Source organism: Arctopsyche grandis, chromosome 3, assembly GCF_051622035.1.
Source record: "Arctopsyche grandis isolate Sample6627 chromosome 3, ASM5162203v2, whole genome shotgun sequence".
Taxonomy (NCBI): Eukaryota; Metazoa; Arthropoda; class Insecta; order Trichoptera; family Hydropsychidae; genus Arctopsyche; species Arctopsyche grandis.
In genome coordinates, this window is record NC_135357.1 from 36,221,606 (window position 1) to 36,238,527 (window position 16,922).

General features: G+C 35.9%; 1 protein-coding gene across 1 annotated transcript in view; it reads left to right on the forward strand.

The window, feature by feature from the left end:
* Positions 1-185: 185 nt before the first annotated feature.
* The window catches only part of LOC143909907 (NACHT domain- and WD repeat-containing protein 1), a 30,447-nt gene continuing 13,710 nt past the window's right edge, over positions 186-16,922 (forward strand). Inside the window, exons 1-3 of the mRNA XM_077428169.1 lie at positions 186-540; positions 16,525-16,706; positions 16,792-16,883. Coding sequence (XP_077284295.1) covers positions 473-540; positions 16,525-16,706; positions 16,792-16,883 — 342 coding nt within the window. The 5' untranslated portion in view covers positions 186-472. The remainder of the gene's footprint in view (positions 541-16,524; positions 16,707-16,791; positions 16,884-16,922) is intronic.

Genomic DNA, 16,922 nt, shown 5'->3' on the forward strand with positions numbered 1-16,922 from the left:
ACTAACGAGAACTTGAGTGCCAAATATTGCGTATTCGCGATTTAATGTCAAGAATTGTCTTTGTGACCACCGCAATGTGACTAATAATCCAATTACCATTTAAAGAATAGACGAGCACATGGCCGTGTTCGGGAGCGTCACGTCCACATGGGGAGGCGAGGAGGGAGGGTTGACGAAGAGAGGGGGAGGGGACGGCCGCCGGCATCGATTATTCTGGTTTAGCGGCCGCGGTGTGCGGGGTGTTCGCTCTCTTTCCCGGCCCGGTCTCGGTGCCGATTCGCGGGGCCGCTCTCGCCCTACCCACACGTACGCACGCAGCTGCACAACACCCCGCCAGTGTGCCGTAGCGAGTGGAGTGTAGTCGAGAGTCGCGAGTCAGAGTTGTGTGCAGTGCGGGGAGTGGGTCGCGGTGCGGGGGGAGAGGGTTCGCCTTTGAGGCCCCGCGGCGCCCCCATGGGCTCGAGCGCCGGCGATGGGCAACTCCTGCAGCTCCGGACAGGCCCACAAGGACAAGGACACCGCCTCGCAGAGATCAGAAGAGTCATTACCTTCCTACTTTTCTCTTCTTCTATTCTCCATCCATTACACGACGAGTATTACAAATTCGCGTTTGAATTTCGCGCATTTTTATCGCGCCAAGGTTTGCGAACGCGCGCGCCGCCCGCCGCCCGCGAGCTCGCTGTTCGTGTTGATTCGATCTACATCAGAAGTCTTGTAGGAGATTCAGATATTACTAGCGCCTTTGGCGATACTCCCGTTCGCTACTAATTGATAGAAAAATATGATTAGAGGTCTGAGGGAAACCGCAGCCAATCGTTAAGGGAAATTTGTGCAAGCTCTCGAAGTGTGCCTGGTTTAGATTCGGTTCAAAGCCTTCAGTAGGTCTTTAAAACCTGAAAAAAGACGACCTTCTTTGTCTTCAAAGCTTCATCCCTTGCACGAAATCTTTGGAAACATCGTCTTACGTTACGTTCTTTTTCTACCTTCAACAAAGCCTTTGTTAAGTTTACGAGTAGTTACTCCTGCTTTAGCATCCTTTTTGAATTCATATAAAATACTTGCTCTCGTTTGCTTCTTTTTCGTCTTTAAATCAACTACCAAATCTAGTATTTAATTTCGAAAGAGACTTTGTATGTAAGGTTTGGGTGGTAGAATCGAGAAAAAATCTGTTTATACATATATTGTTTGCTATCGATATTTCCCCTTGGAAAATACAAGAGCGTTTAGCGCCATCTATTGAAAGTTAATTAATTAATTTTTTTTTCTATTGATGTTTTATATTTTTTTATTGTACATAGGTAGGTATGTACTTCTTACTTATAATACACCTGATGAAATTTTCATCAGGTCTATCGCTAGTTAATAATAAAACTTAATTCATTTGTACCAACATGTGTATAGAAATGTTACGATTTAATTTTAACAAACTTAATGCTTATTATGCATGATTGTATTTCTGCAAATGGTATTGCTAAATGACAGCTTAACAAATTTTAAAGTGGACGATCTGCTTCCACTCCTCCCGGTCCTGTGCCAGATTGAAAGCAGCTTTTAGTTCTTAAGTTTGGTCTGATCATCTTATGAGAAACCGTCCTCTCGCTGGCCTTCCCTCTAAGGGCAAAAACACACTGAGTGGTACGGAACGTCATGTCTCTTTGGCGGGTCTATGTGACGAGACAGAATGTTAAATTACAGAAAACACAAATATCGGAAGGCTAAGATCGAAAATCGAAAGATCTTAAGTCGAAATATCAAAAAAAAAAATGGTGCATGGTAAACGGTACATACTCACTTAATTTACGCGAGCAGGATACAACAGGAACAAGAGGAAAAGGCTTTTCCTCGCGTATTAATGTGCGCGCGCAGAATACGGGAGGAAAAGCATGTTCCTCTTGTTCCTGTTGTATCCTGCTCGCGCAAATTAAGTGAGTATGTACCGTTTAACATGCACCATTTTTTTTTGATCTTTCGACTTAAGATCTTTCGATTTTCGATCTTTGCGTTTTCTGTAATTTAACATTCTGTCTCGTCACGGAGACCGCTCTTTAGCTCCCCACTCTGACAGTGGATGTTCACCAAACCGAATTCGGGTGCATATGTTTCTCCTACATTTCATCAAATATGGGATTTACTGTTATCGATCACTGTCAAGCAAGGATGAATACAAGGATAAAATATCACTGAAAACACTCCAGGGGGGGGTGATTTTTGGGACTGTGTACCATGTCTATGGGCTAGCGGTGCTGCGTTTTTTTCACATGTTTAATAATATCTAAAAAAAAAATACGTCCCACTCAATGTGCTTTCGCCCTAATAAGGGCGAAAACACCCAGCGCGGAATGTGGTATGTGAAACGTCGACAAGTTCTCCTACATTTCTTAAAACCTTTATCGATCACTGTCAAGCAAGGGTAAATACTTGGATACAATTTTACCGAACACAACCAGGGGGATTTTTTTGGACGCTGTCTACTGGGCATCCCATGAATTTATTCAAGGGATGCCCATTTTTTTGCACGTTTAAAAGTATCTAAAAAAAACCACGTTCCGCCGTGAGTGTTTTAGTTGCCCTAATGCTCCGGTGACTACCAGCTTCTCTAGACTCTCCACATTCTCCCGAGCAATGCCGCCAAAGTAGGATAGAATTCTTTCCCTACATGCTATGGAGAGTCTTTAAGAATGGAGATCTAAATAGAAATGGTAAGAAAAGTTGTAAAGAAGCGAACATCCACGAAAAAAGAAAACCTAGTAAAGTTTCAGCAAGTGTTTTTGTACACTCTCCTAAAACAATATATGTATACTCTGCAGGGGTTTCATCGTGAAACCTAGCATTTTCAAGCGTGTATTTACCCTATAAGGTTTCGACATTCGTTACAATTTGATGGATGTTTTTCATATATAGGTATAAAAATTGTGAATTTCTCCCTTTGAGAATGGATTTAAACTTTAAAGGTCGCCGCATTGTACAAACTTTAATCTTGTGTGTGGCTAGTCAATTGAACCACTTCAATTCTATAAGTTCAAGAGCTGACCTTTTTTTTACCTACCGAACTATGCAGTAAATCCTAGTATTTATGTAATTAGGAAGAAGGCAATCAAGTACCTCGGCTGGACAACTATGATCTAATGTGCTATCGTGCTTTCTTTATGTGCCCCGAATGCTTAAAATTCCTTTTTTCCCACTAAGATTCGTTTGTATTTTATTTGGAGATGGTTTGGTTTAACTTCATTATTCGACATTTTTTAAAATCCTTCATCAGATTTCACTCATACAATCAACCTTTGATCTTATTGAAGCAGTCCTTATTGTATGTACATATATTAATACAATTTACATCAAAAGGAAATCCTGCTGAGCATATTAAGAATAAAATGAGTTTTTCAGAATATACATAACTCATTTTAACAACAACAGATCTTAAGCTCTATAATAAGCTTAAGGACAACAAAATCGTTAGTATTCTATTCGCGAACCTTTGAAGCTTTGACTTTTCATCTTGCTCCAAGGAAGAGAAATGTTTTAAAAATTCAGTAGATATTAACATCAGTGATCCACCTGGTGATTTTTGTGACAAGGTTACTTACTACTATGAGACACTTAATCATATGAATAGTTGAATGCGATATTTTCTCATTCTTAAGTCAAACGTTCCACTTTTCCTGTCATATTTTTTGCGTTTTTGCGATTAGTATTTTTTTTTTCGATATAGTATATTGTCTTATTTATTGCCGAGAACGTAACAGGTGGCATGGCATATAAATAGCTCACATTCTCGATCACAATTTTTCAACGTAACGCCACATAACAGCTGTGTTGTATAAATTACAGCTAGAAAAATATACAAAAAAAAAGATAACAAAACATCTTACGTTGCAAAATTAACGGCCATTCGACTGTGGCCACTCGAGTTCATCGACAAAAACATCTTCAATTTGAAAAACTAACTTGATCCGTTCAAGGCAGTGCAGCAGATCGATTCCCTTTGCAAGACGTTGAACTTTACGTATCTCTGGGCAAATTTGTAGCGAGTTCTACATATACTATGCTAGATTAGAAATACACGGAATGAGTCACGGCTTTTCACTAGCTTACTAGGAAAAGTTGTTGGGTAAATAGAAAAAAGCAAACTGAAAACATAAAATTATTCATAGAAAATACCCAGAACTATTGGGAATATCCTCTGAATGAACAGTAATTCCAATGTTTTCATATGGTTATTAAAGGTAGTAGCCGCACTTTTCCAAACAGTATAAAACTTGACTGGACTAAATTATAAATCACTAGTGGTTTTACCCGGCTTCGCTCGGTATTTGTAATATAAACCGCTTAAACATGACTAATCTAATAGTAAACATTTTATTAAATTTATTTGAATAATTTTATTTTATATAAATTTATTTGAATACTCATTTGTTTTTTTTTATTAAATTTACTGTCACGAACAAACAAACATATACTCTCTCATAAGTCTCTTTCGAAATTATATGTATACCAGAATCCGGCGGCCTGGGACTTCGCCCCCTGGGCTTTCGAATCCTTTGAATCGAAAAAAAATCGAATCGGCGCCTATGAATCGAAAAAAATAAATTGAATGTGTTGTTTACGAACAGACCAACCAAGGTTACATATATGCATATATACATACATATATGCAATGTCTCTTTCGAAATTACTTATTAGATTTAATTTTTGTCAGAAGATTATTGAAGATTAGACTGATGAAAGTCAAAAATATAATAAGCAAATACAATAAACAGGATTCCAATAAATACAGATTGTTCGTTTTTTTATTGTATGCACGGCCGTAGCCAGGACTTTTTTTTACAGGAGGGGGTTGAAATACAAGAGTAGGTTACCCCCCCCCCTCCCAAGCGATTAAAAAAATGAAAAATTTATAAGCATTTTTTCGTTACTATAATTTTCGGGAAATTTAGAGTTAGTGTATATGTATGTTACAGTGAAAGCATATTTCAAGTGAAAATATATTTTCACCAATTCAAGCAGTGAAAACGGAGCAAACAATGAATTTACAAAGTTTAACTATAAAACTATAAAACCAACCCTGAAAATGTAACTGGTTATGATTTCACTGAAACTTCAGTGAAAATATATTTTCACTTGAAATATACATACATGTATGTAAATGTTAGGGACATATTCTTAGGAATATTTTAAAGAAATATTTACCAAGGGAATACGACTAAAATATGAATTTTATGAATATTTATGACTCTTCGGAGCAAAATTATCAGAAAAAATTACGTCTACAACGACTTAATGCGGTTTTCGTGTTTATTCAATAAAATTCAAGGCTCAAAGAATTTATATATATATATATATATATATATATATATATATATATATATATATATATATATATATATATATATATATGAATTTATATATATATATATATATATATATATATATATATATATATATATATATATATATATATATATATATATATATATATATATATATATATATATATATATATATATATATATATATATATATAAATATATATATATATATATATTTTTTTATTTATTTTTTTTTTTCACATCACTCATACATAGGTTATATAATATTGTCCGTGAATGTTTGTATCTCTGAACCACTCCTTGAATATTCAGATCGTACAAAGCAAACTGTAAAATTATTTTCGAAGAGAAGCAGCTACGCTCGAAAACTATTAGGTATGAATAAATTTCATGAAATTTTCTCGCGAGACTACACATGTAATACTTCCTGGCGATTGAGGTCGTCATAGTTTTGGGTCAGCCCTACCCAGCGCAGAGATCTTCAGAGAGAGACGTCGCAGCACACATGTAATTGAGACGCTCGTTTTATTGCCGATGGTTTGCGCGTTTTGCATACGAATGTCGGCACGACAATGTCTCTTTACAAAAATGATTTATGTGTCACCGAGATCTGGCCGCTGAGTACGTACGTACGTCACTCGGAGAACAAAACGTCGAGAAAAATACGACAGGAATCGCTAATCGAGAGATGAGAAGCTCGCGCGCGGCGAAAGGGTCAACGCCAGTAGTCCTGCTGCGGAAGAGGAGAGCACGGAAATAAACCCGACTCTGCGACTAAAAGGGAGAACGAAAGGTCACCGAGCCGATCGCCGAGACGCTCAAACTCTTCGGAGACGACTGCATCAGCTCGACTTTGAAGACATCCACGAAATCGTCGGAAATCGAGTCGTCGAGTCGAGACGGCGCCCTGGCTACACTCCAAACCAATAAACGCACGCTACCACATTCTTTGACAATATTCCGTTCTGCACGCTAACATTATCACCTTATTTATTACGCCATATTCGAGTAGCGTGTGCTTGGGAAGTCGTGGACCAACTCACAATTACGTATTCGATCTGAACAAGCACATGAAATGATCCCCGAGTGGGCATCGCGTGGAAAGTACTGGGTAGCTCAAGCTTGAATGGGCCTCTAATATATATATACTAGAGATCGGACTGGAAGCGTGCTGTTCATTGTTAATGGTCCAATTTTATGAAGAACCTTTTTTTTTGCACTCTAGCTTTGTATTATAAATAGACCCAAAACGCCCTGATTACTGGAAAAAGCACGCTTCCTATCCGCCCTTTACTTTTTACTTTATCTACATTACTATAGTCGAACCGATCTAGCATGAGACTCGACCTGCGATGGCCAATCACATTTCGTTTCAGTTTCGCATTGCATTTCGGTCAAGAAATACAACATTGTTCGTGCGTGTACGGGTCGGTAGAATTTGACTTTTACTTTTTGTTAGTTTTGAGTTCGTGTTTCGTGTTTTGAAATATTTACAATAATAAAATTTTAATATAAAATACGTGAGTTGTTTATATTATTAATTTATATATGGAATACGTATGTACATATATCTTCTTCTCTTCTTTTAATATATAATTTCGAAAGATTTTTTTTTAAATGCTTTTTATTATTACGAAATTATGTTCACAATACATCTTATATCTATTTTAATAGCTACTGATCTACTGATCATTTTCTATTTTACAATTTAATTTAATTTGGTTAGTAATCATAGTATTATATTATTCTAATGTTAATCTACAGCATAATAGGAAAAAGAGCTCAAAAACCTAAATAATTTCGAAAGAGACTTTGCATGTATGTATGGGTAATTGGATTGTTAGTCACATAGCAATCGGCCAAAAGACAATTTTTGCCATGAAAATCGTGAGTATGGAATATTTGGTTATCAATATATGTTAGTTAGTTAGAACCGTATGTATGTATTTAAGTTTTATCGAATAAATTAAATTTTCTATGATGACGATATCGATATCGTTTTCGATTACGATTCCTTTTTCAGTTCCGGATCTGGAAACCTTTTTTCAGATCCAGATCCGGATTCCTGTTTCAGTTCCCGGATCCGGGTTCCTTTTTCAGTTCCGGAAATGGATTCCGGTTTCAGTTCCGGTTCCCGATTCCATTTTCAGTTCCGAATCCTGATTTCTGTTTCAGTTCCGGATCTCGATTACTTTTTCAGTTCCGTATTCGAATAATTTTAAATACCGGTGAAATTAACGGATATTTACTGTAAACGATTATATCGCGAATTAAGTACATATGCAGGCATATTATTGCGTAATATTACATTAAAATCGATTAGGTTGTCTGGAGTTTGTTTATTTTTATAAATTGATAAATTCACTGGCAACACAGACCAACCAAATCGTAATAAATGCGATCAGACGGTTGTTTCAATTATGATCGAAACTTTCAAATGGTCCGAACTTTAAATAAATAGATTTGATTGGTTAAAAATTAAATAATGTATTATTACTACTTTAATGCATTTATATGAAATTATTCACCTGAGATTTATTTTTAATTATTTACGATTTAATCTAAATTAACGTTTTTAGGAAAAAGAACCACGTATGTACAGTCATATCTAACCCACGAATTTTTATTTTTAATTTACCAGTAAATAACGGCATACCGGTAGTAGGATAAATCTTTACCATTTGCCGGTTTATGAAATTTGACGGCACATTGCAATCCCTAGATTTTGACACATATTTGTACTCACATCAATCGGTGGTCGCGTTTCAATGGTTTCTGAAACATGTATGTGAGTTGTGTGTATTTTGAACATTTTTTTTTATTCTACCGGAAGTGTTATCTTCTTTTATATGTAGGTTATCCCTTTTTTATTTCCATTGAAGTGAAGTACATACAATGCTAATTGCAATCAGCAAACTATTGTGGCGGAGGTGCAATCCTCCTATGGATCAATCGTCAAGGTTGTGTCAGTGTATTCCGAGTCTAAATAGCCAGTTGTATTGTATTTTTGGATTGCTTTCGCTCTTCATGATTGCATTTTTGACAATTAGCGATAGATAAGAAGGACTTTTGGCATGCTGACGTCACAGAATAATGCAGGTGCCGATGTCGTATCATCGGCCTTTTGGCATTTGAATCAAGTTTGTCCGGTCGAGCCGGTTAATTTTAAAGTGAAATCTCACCAAAGGTCTTCTCTCGACTTTGGAACCACGTGATTTTCGCTCGTCGATTAATTCCGGAAAATTTACAAGGTTGACACGCGTGCGCCGATCATCTCATGACATGTTATGCTTTGATAGAAGCTCATGTCCGAGCTGCCGTCTTCTCATGACCCAAAACATATGTGATTGCTGAAGATTCCAGTGCATTGGAATTCGATGAAGAATGGGCGATTCAGTCTTGTCGCGTTTGCCAGAAGTGTTTTTATACACGTGTTTTTCCTACTTTTTTTATCCCCAGTAGATTCTCTTGGATTTTTCTTATCAAGGTCAAAATAAATCATCAGAAATGTTCTTGGCTCTGCGCCCTGCCGTCGCCGTTGCGACAAAAAGTCGACTATAATTCTCTGAAATTCTCCTCTGCCACATCCTGGATTGATATTTTAATTCAGAGATGACTTTTTTACGATAGGACGAGTCCATTCAAGTCTATTTTGAACGGGTGCCAATTTAACACCTTCTACAAAATTAGGCCTTAGATTTCATGTTGACTTATCCCATATTATATTAAACGAGCTTATCTCGATAATTGTATGTACATACATGTGTGTATACATAAATATGTATAGTATATCTGTCATTTTTTTTAACTAACTAACTGTTGCGAAATTTTTCATATCTACTATTTTTTTGTCCTATGAAATCGGTCTCAAATTTGGGAAACTCATTTAGGCGGTGAAATTAATCAATTCAATTATTTTATAAACTAACGCATTGTTGACTTGACAATTATCAAAATACTGATCAACAAATTATTACCAACCTAATATAAATTAATCTTCGACTCCTACTTAACCTAACTTAACCCTTTGAGTGCTTACGTATTATCTGTTGAAAGCCCTCCACGATGAAAATTTCGCCTACATTTCCAACTAGAATTATTTAGAAATCCAATACAAAGCAGGTATAAAAATTGTAGCGAATCCAAACAAACCCTAGATTCGAGTTTTGTAAAGGTGTGTTTAGACTCTCTAATATATATCTTGCAACAATATAAAATGCACAAAATGAATGTATTAATGAATGTATTTTTCCAAAACTAGTTCCATCTTCTTCATTCTTGTTAAAATGTAATGTTCACAATCTAAATGCCAAGCCACAATCTAAAATACTCAACAGTTAGGGATTTCCATCGGGAAATTCTGCTATGGTTATAGATTTAGAAATTCCGTTGTAAACCAGTCTTTATAAACATTATTGACACTGATTACACGACCCATGTTCAATGCATTTTTTTTTCAATGCTACTTGGAAAGGCTTAGCGGGTAATATTCTTGTTTACTTTTTACATGCTCAAAATACAACGCCTATCGGCGTTTTTCAGTTCCGTGGACTTATTGGCAGTATTCAAAGGGTTAATTCAAATTTAAAAATATATTTTGAGTTCGGAACAAAGAAATTATAAGTTAAAAATAAATCTTTGGTGTATGCACATATATTTTTATAATATGATCCTCAAATTTCCATTCAATTTTAGACAGTCGAATCGAAGATTTTCTTATCTTTTACACTAGATAATGTACATATGTAATTAAATAGGCAAGAAGATATGAATATATTGGCTCTTATTGACGTCATACTATTGAGGTCAAAAGCAGATGCAGATGCGACGAAAACTTACACAGGAGCAAATGAAAAGATAAAAGACAAAAAAAGCCAGCTATGCACCGCTTCGACTCACGCTTAAGGTGAAATCACACAGGGAAGACCGGCATGTCGTGTGCTTGGCTCCCCGCTGTGGAGGTTCTCCTACATCTCTTCAAATATGGAATACACCGTTATCGATCACTGTCAAGCAAGGATGAAATTTTACCGAAAACACTCAGGGGGTTCATTTTGGGGCGGTGCGTGCTGGGCGTTCTATGAATATGTGCAAGGCACGCCCCATTTTTTTCGCACGTTTAAAACTATCTAAAAAAAACCATGTGCCACGTTCATCGCTGCGTGTTTTCACCCTTATTCGTTCGTGCACCTTACATATGTATGTACATATATTCACAGGCTCGATTTTTCTATATATGACTAATGGTGTTACCCGGCTTCTCTCGATAAATGGAAATGCAGTCAAAGTATTGAGAATACCGTCGAACCATGAGAAAAATCTTCATTTGTTTTTTTTATTAACTTTATTTGAGTCGCAAAAATTGAATATTATTTAACGACCGACCAATCACAAACGTCTTTGACCAGTCCAGCCAATCAGAAACGACTTTGACGATAGCCAATCACAAACGAATTACAGAGCCGTTTCGGTTTTATATATAAGATTGTACCTTCACTGTGTCCACGCCCAGTCTTTTGTAATTGACTGATGTTATGCTGCGTTGATAATTATATTAATATGGGTGAAACCCTGATTTCCATTTTGCTTTTATCTAATTATGTATCTGCGATAAAAGCACAGATGTGCCGCATCAATAATGAAACAACCACCCCACCCCGCTCTAACCCTCTTCCCCTCGCTTCCTTCCTTCATTATTTCTTACTTCTTACTCGATTACATGAGCTATGTATGTAAGTACCCGAGCGAAAGCCCTGGAGCGAAATTAATACATATTATTCCAACAACCTGATGCTTTTGACAGTAAAAGTTTCTTATGACTAGAAAACGTTCCAAATCCTTATCTTAAATTATAAATCAAAATTCTTCCCAAAAGATATTTTTTTACTACACCAGCTGTATTACCCGACAGTACTCCAGTACGACAGGGGGGGGGGGGGGTAAATAAATCGACCTTTGAAAATTTTATAGTCTTTGGTTTAAGTTACATTTCATGATATTATACGAAATTTATTAGTCCTATGTTAAAAACTTCAGATTTACATAACAGACAAACAAAAAAAGATATCCTATGTTATTAAACTCATATATGTAACTTTATGTACATACATACAATTTATCATTTTTTTCTAACTAACGATATTTTCAAATATCTTAATTTCCCCTATTTCTATGCTAAAAATTACAATTAAATCGGCCTCGATTTTGGAAAAACTATTTTAAAGGGTGAAATTTTCGGTTCGGTGATTACTGGTCACAAATTACTCGTCACAAAGTCACTAAAATCTCTATAACGGAACATCTGGCAGCCGAAAAGTCCATCATACTAACGATAACTATCATAGTAACGAGAACTTGAGTGCCAAATATTGTGTATTCGCGATTTTCATGGCAAAAATTGTCTTTGTGACCACCCCAATGTGACGAATAGTCCAAATACCGAAATTTTCCTATCACATCACAAACTAAATATTATATATACAATACCAACCTAAAATAAATGAACTATTTCATACAATTCGAAAAAAATCGATTTAATGGACTAACGATATTTTCAAATATCTCAATTTCCCCTATTTCTATGCTAAAAATTACAATTAAATCGGCCTCGATTTTGGAAAAAGCTCTTTTAAAGGGTGAAATTTTCCTATAACAAACTAAATATATACAATACCAACCTAAAATAAATGAACTATTTCATACATTTCGAAAAAATTCGATTTACGAGGCATTATTTTAAAACACATATTGTTAAATTAAATGAAGCCCGCTCATAGCTTTTCAGAAAATGTTGAGTACTCTTTCACCCCTCCCGAAAATGTATATGTATGATCCATGCTACGAGATAATAGACCAAATTTGGTGGTTCTAAATTTAAAAAGTGTAATTTACATAATGGATAAATAAAAATTCATCAATTACTCAAACAATTTGTATATTCTATTTTTCCTTTAGCGAGCTAAACTCTAAAGTTATTACACTACAGTCATACTCAGTACAATAGTTCTGGAAAATCCACTGCTCAAAATGTAGCATCTCTTTTCTGAGTATGAGTGTCTTATGTCCTAATGCGTTTGGCTTCAAATTTTACGAGAAGACCCTGTCTATCCAAACAGTTGTCTTTGAATTGGTTTCTTATGAAAGCAGCTTAGCTTGACGACTCAATAGCGATAAATAGATGTTATAAAATAGTGATAATTATCATTATCGTGCCAGTCACTTGTTAGAGGGTGGTGGGCGCGCCCCAGTCGCGACAGGGTGGTTGGTGTGGGGAGGTTTCGCTATGACGTCAGCGGCTCGTGTGACGTCAGAGAGTTCTAATCTGACCTCCTTACAGTCTATGCCAGGGCCTTCCAACCTTTTCCTTCTAACGATGTATTAAAATTGAATACAAAACTATCTAAAATTGAATCTAAACATAACTAGTGTACATCCTATTCACCAGTTATGTCGCTCTCTTTAGCATACCTTTTTAAGAATGAGCCTTCCTTTTTTCCTACCTACATATCTAACTATGACGAAAACCTGATCTCTATTATATTATTCGAATATTTTGTATTTTTTTATTTAATTCATACCAGGAAGGCCTAAAAGGTAATCCCAATGCGCCTTCCTGGTCGTTAAGCTTCTGCGTCGAAAGGCGCCGGGTTCGATCCCATGAGCTGACCTCGATTGAAAATAATTTATCTGTAGTGCTGCTGGTCAGACCTGAATATTTGTAACTCCAGGACGATCATTTCCTATCAGAGTTTGCCAATTTTCTCTGATTTCATTGTTGAAACGGTTCCCGGTAAAATTGGCTAAATATCCTTCCTACCTACCGATTAATGTGCAATAAAATTTATAGATGTCTCGTTAATTTGAGAGTTTTCAGTGTCTCGTAATTCAGCGACTTGTATAATAAAATAATAAAAAAAATGCTGCAATGTTTGTAATTGGCCAGGAAGGCGCATTGGGGCTACCTGTAAGGCCTTCCTGGTATTTATGTAAAAAATAAAATAAATAAATAATGTAAAGTAAATACATTATATGTCGCAGTGAAATTATATTTCAAGTGAAAATATATTTTCACTGACGTTTCAGTGAAATCATAACCAGTTTCATTTTCAGGGTTGATTTTATTCATTTAAGACTAGATTGTCAGGGTTGGTATTATTTAAGGGTTAGGATAAGTAAGGTTTGGCCCTATTCATTTAAGATTGGGTTGTTAGGGTTAAAATTATAGAGTTAAACGCTGTCAATTCATTGTTTGATACATTTTAACTGCTTGAATTGGTGAAAATATATTTTCACTTGAAATATGCTTTCACTGTAACACATACATATACACATGTATATAATATGGCTGTTCTATCTGTCTGTCTGAGATAACGCTCGCCGTACTATAATAATCGTTTCGATTCTACTACGTCATATGTAGCCAATCAGAGTGAAATGGTCCACTTGGACTAAAACCATTGACCAATAGGTGCATTTTAAGCATCCATTATTTTTATGCCGATAATTTATGCGTATACATTAAGTCAGTGAACACGATATAACATATGCGTGTTTAATAATAATAATAGATGCCTAATAATCGAGAGACGGCTGACGTCATCGTCAGATGCGCTGCGCGGGAGCGTACACACCTACACACATCCACGAAGACACACACACACACACTATAAATTACCCTACACTATATTTATGTATATACTAACTTTATTCTAATTCGTGTATCAATTCCTTTCCGAATCTAGTCATATATATAATATCGCTATTCTGTTTGCGTGTGTGTATCTGCAATAACGCTCGCCGCACTTAAATAGTCATTTCGATTCGACATCTGTACATACATATTTACGTCACAGCTAAAACACTGCCAACAAAATGTACGAATATAATAACGAAAGAAAAACAACTTCTATATATACTGTTTGCTACCAATATTTCCTCTAAGCAAATCTCCTAACATTTAGCGCCATCTATTGAAAATTTATTGAATTACTTAATTAATTTTTCTATTTGGTGTTTTATATTGTTTACACGTAGGTAGGTGGAGTTTTTACTATTTTTTTCATATTAAACAATTAAATATAAATATTAAATTAGATATATTTAAAATGTATTTGAAAAAAGATCGCGTGCGGGTCGAACACAGGACGGACACATTTCTTTTAATTTTTTTTATTTAATAACTTAATATGCCAACACCCATGCGATAATACTTCATCGGGTACAACACTATGTAGTATCTATTATATTAAGTAATTGGACTATTCGTCACATTGGGGTGGTCACAAAGACAATTTTTGCCATGAAAATCGCGAATACACAATATTTGGCACTCAAGTTCTCGTTACTATGATAGTTATCGTTAGTATGATGGACTTTTCGGCTGCCAGATGTTCCGTTATAGAGATTTTAGTGACTTTGTGACGAGTAATTTGTGACCAGTAATCACCGAACCATTATATTAACACCCATAGATGTGTACATTTATGCTCAAATTTGTAAATTTGCAGAATTTTTTAAACAATTCAGCGAAATTCAGTAAAGACATATCAATGAACATCCACAGCGAGATTTATGGTCAAATTTGTAAATTTGCAGCATTTCATACAATTCAGCGAAATTTGAAATCAGCGTCGTGTATATATGTATGTATATATATATTTTATATATGTATGTACATCGTTAGGTACAGTAGGAACTCGTATAAAATATTTTTAATAATACTGTACATACATACATTATATATACACAGTTTCTTCATGCAAAAACTGGTTTGATTGCAGTACTGCAGTACCTTAATCCTATGCACGATCCTTAATAAAATTTTTACTTTATCTATGTACGTAGTAACAAAAGATGAAGTTTTGTGATCATGCGAAAATTCGAACTCACTGATTCGAACTCAGAATCGATCACTGATCACATTTTCATGATCTAGTTTTGTTTAGAACGAATGATTTATACGCATAGAAGCAACAAGTATAAACATAATTGCGAAAACACACCGAGAGGCACGCGTAACGTGTTTTCTTTTTAGATACTTTTGAACATGCAAAAAAACCCAAGCACGACTAGCCATACCTTTTGGCACGCAGTCCCAAAAGTCACCCCTGGTGTGTTTTCGGTGATATTTTTTCCTTGTATTGACAAAGACTTGACAGTGATCTATGACGGTGAATCCTATATTTGAAGAAATGTCGGAGAAACTTGTCGAAATAATAAGATAGTACGAATTAACAATGAATTGGGAACGCCTTGTCTTGACTGGAAGCCACGAAGACGTGCCGTGCCGTTCCTTTCAGTGTATTTTCGCTTTAAGTGTTTCGAATGTTTCACAGAACGCCATAAAACGTATATTTTATTTATAAAAATTACAAGGCTCATATTTGTGAACAGCGTGAAACGAGTACATTGACACTTGTTGCTTCAAATAAACTTTTTTTATTCATTAGAAACTTTCAAATTGAATTGTACCGCGCATATTTTTTTATGACAACACATACCAGGAAGGCATTACAGGCAACCCCAATGCGCCTTCCTGGCCAATTACAAATATTGCAGCATTTTTCATTATATACATAAGTAACTGAATTACGAGACACTGAAAAACTCGCAAATCAATGAAACATCTATCAAATCGTACACAAATTTATTTATTGAACATTAATCAAACACAAATTATCGGTGACATATTGTATACATATATATAGGAAGGATTTTGGCCAATTTTTACCGGGAACCGTTTCAACAATGAAATCGGAGAAAATTGGCAAACTCTGATAGGAAACGATCAACCTGGAGTCACAAATCCAGGTCTAACCAGGAGCATTCTCTAAAAAATTAATTTTCACTCGAGGCCCGGCCCTGGGATCGAACCCGGCACCTCACGACGCTAAGCAGAAGCTTTACAACCGAGCTATGCTACTGGCTATATATAATTGCACGCATCTTACAACCCTTACATACATCCTAACTTATATACATATGTAAGATCAAGCTCTCCAAAGCATTCATTCACCAAGTTGAAGTATTGAGTTTTGCACATCCATCAGAAAATCATTTGCTTTGATTAAAAATCAAGTTGAATTCCTTTAAAGTCTGAACTACAATAGCCTTGAATTGAAATTTCTTTGAAATGGATTGTACTGAAATTTAAAAAAAATTCCCAAATATTTATTCTTGATATATTTTGACCTTTCAGATCGCCTTCGTACCAGTTGACATGCAAGAAGTCGTCTGTAGACGGGGCGGCTTTGGCCGGCATGGCTCCATCGGCGGTAACCGGTGGCCAGCTCGGCCAGCTACAGACGGGGGATGCACGTGATTGTAAAAAGCCCGGACTGGCCAAAGTTCTACGGGGAGTCGCTAGTTCGAGCATATCTGGTATTCACATGATGGCAATATTCACAACCCAAGAAGCATATTTTTTATTATAATATTATATATTTATAATCTGTGATTGTTTCAGATTCCATGTCCCTAAACTCGCCGATCGGTGCACCCGGAGCTATATCCGAGCTCGACCGATTGGGAGCACTCGGTCTACCCAGCGCCACTCAGGTTCTCCTCATAGCTTTATCAGTTACAAAAGAACTTTAG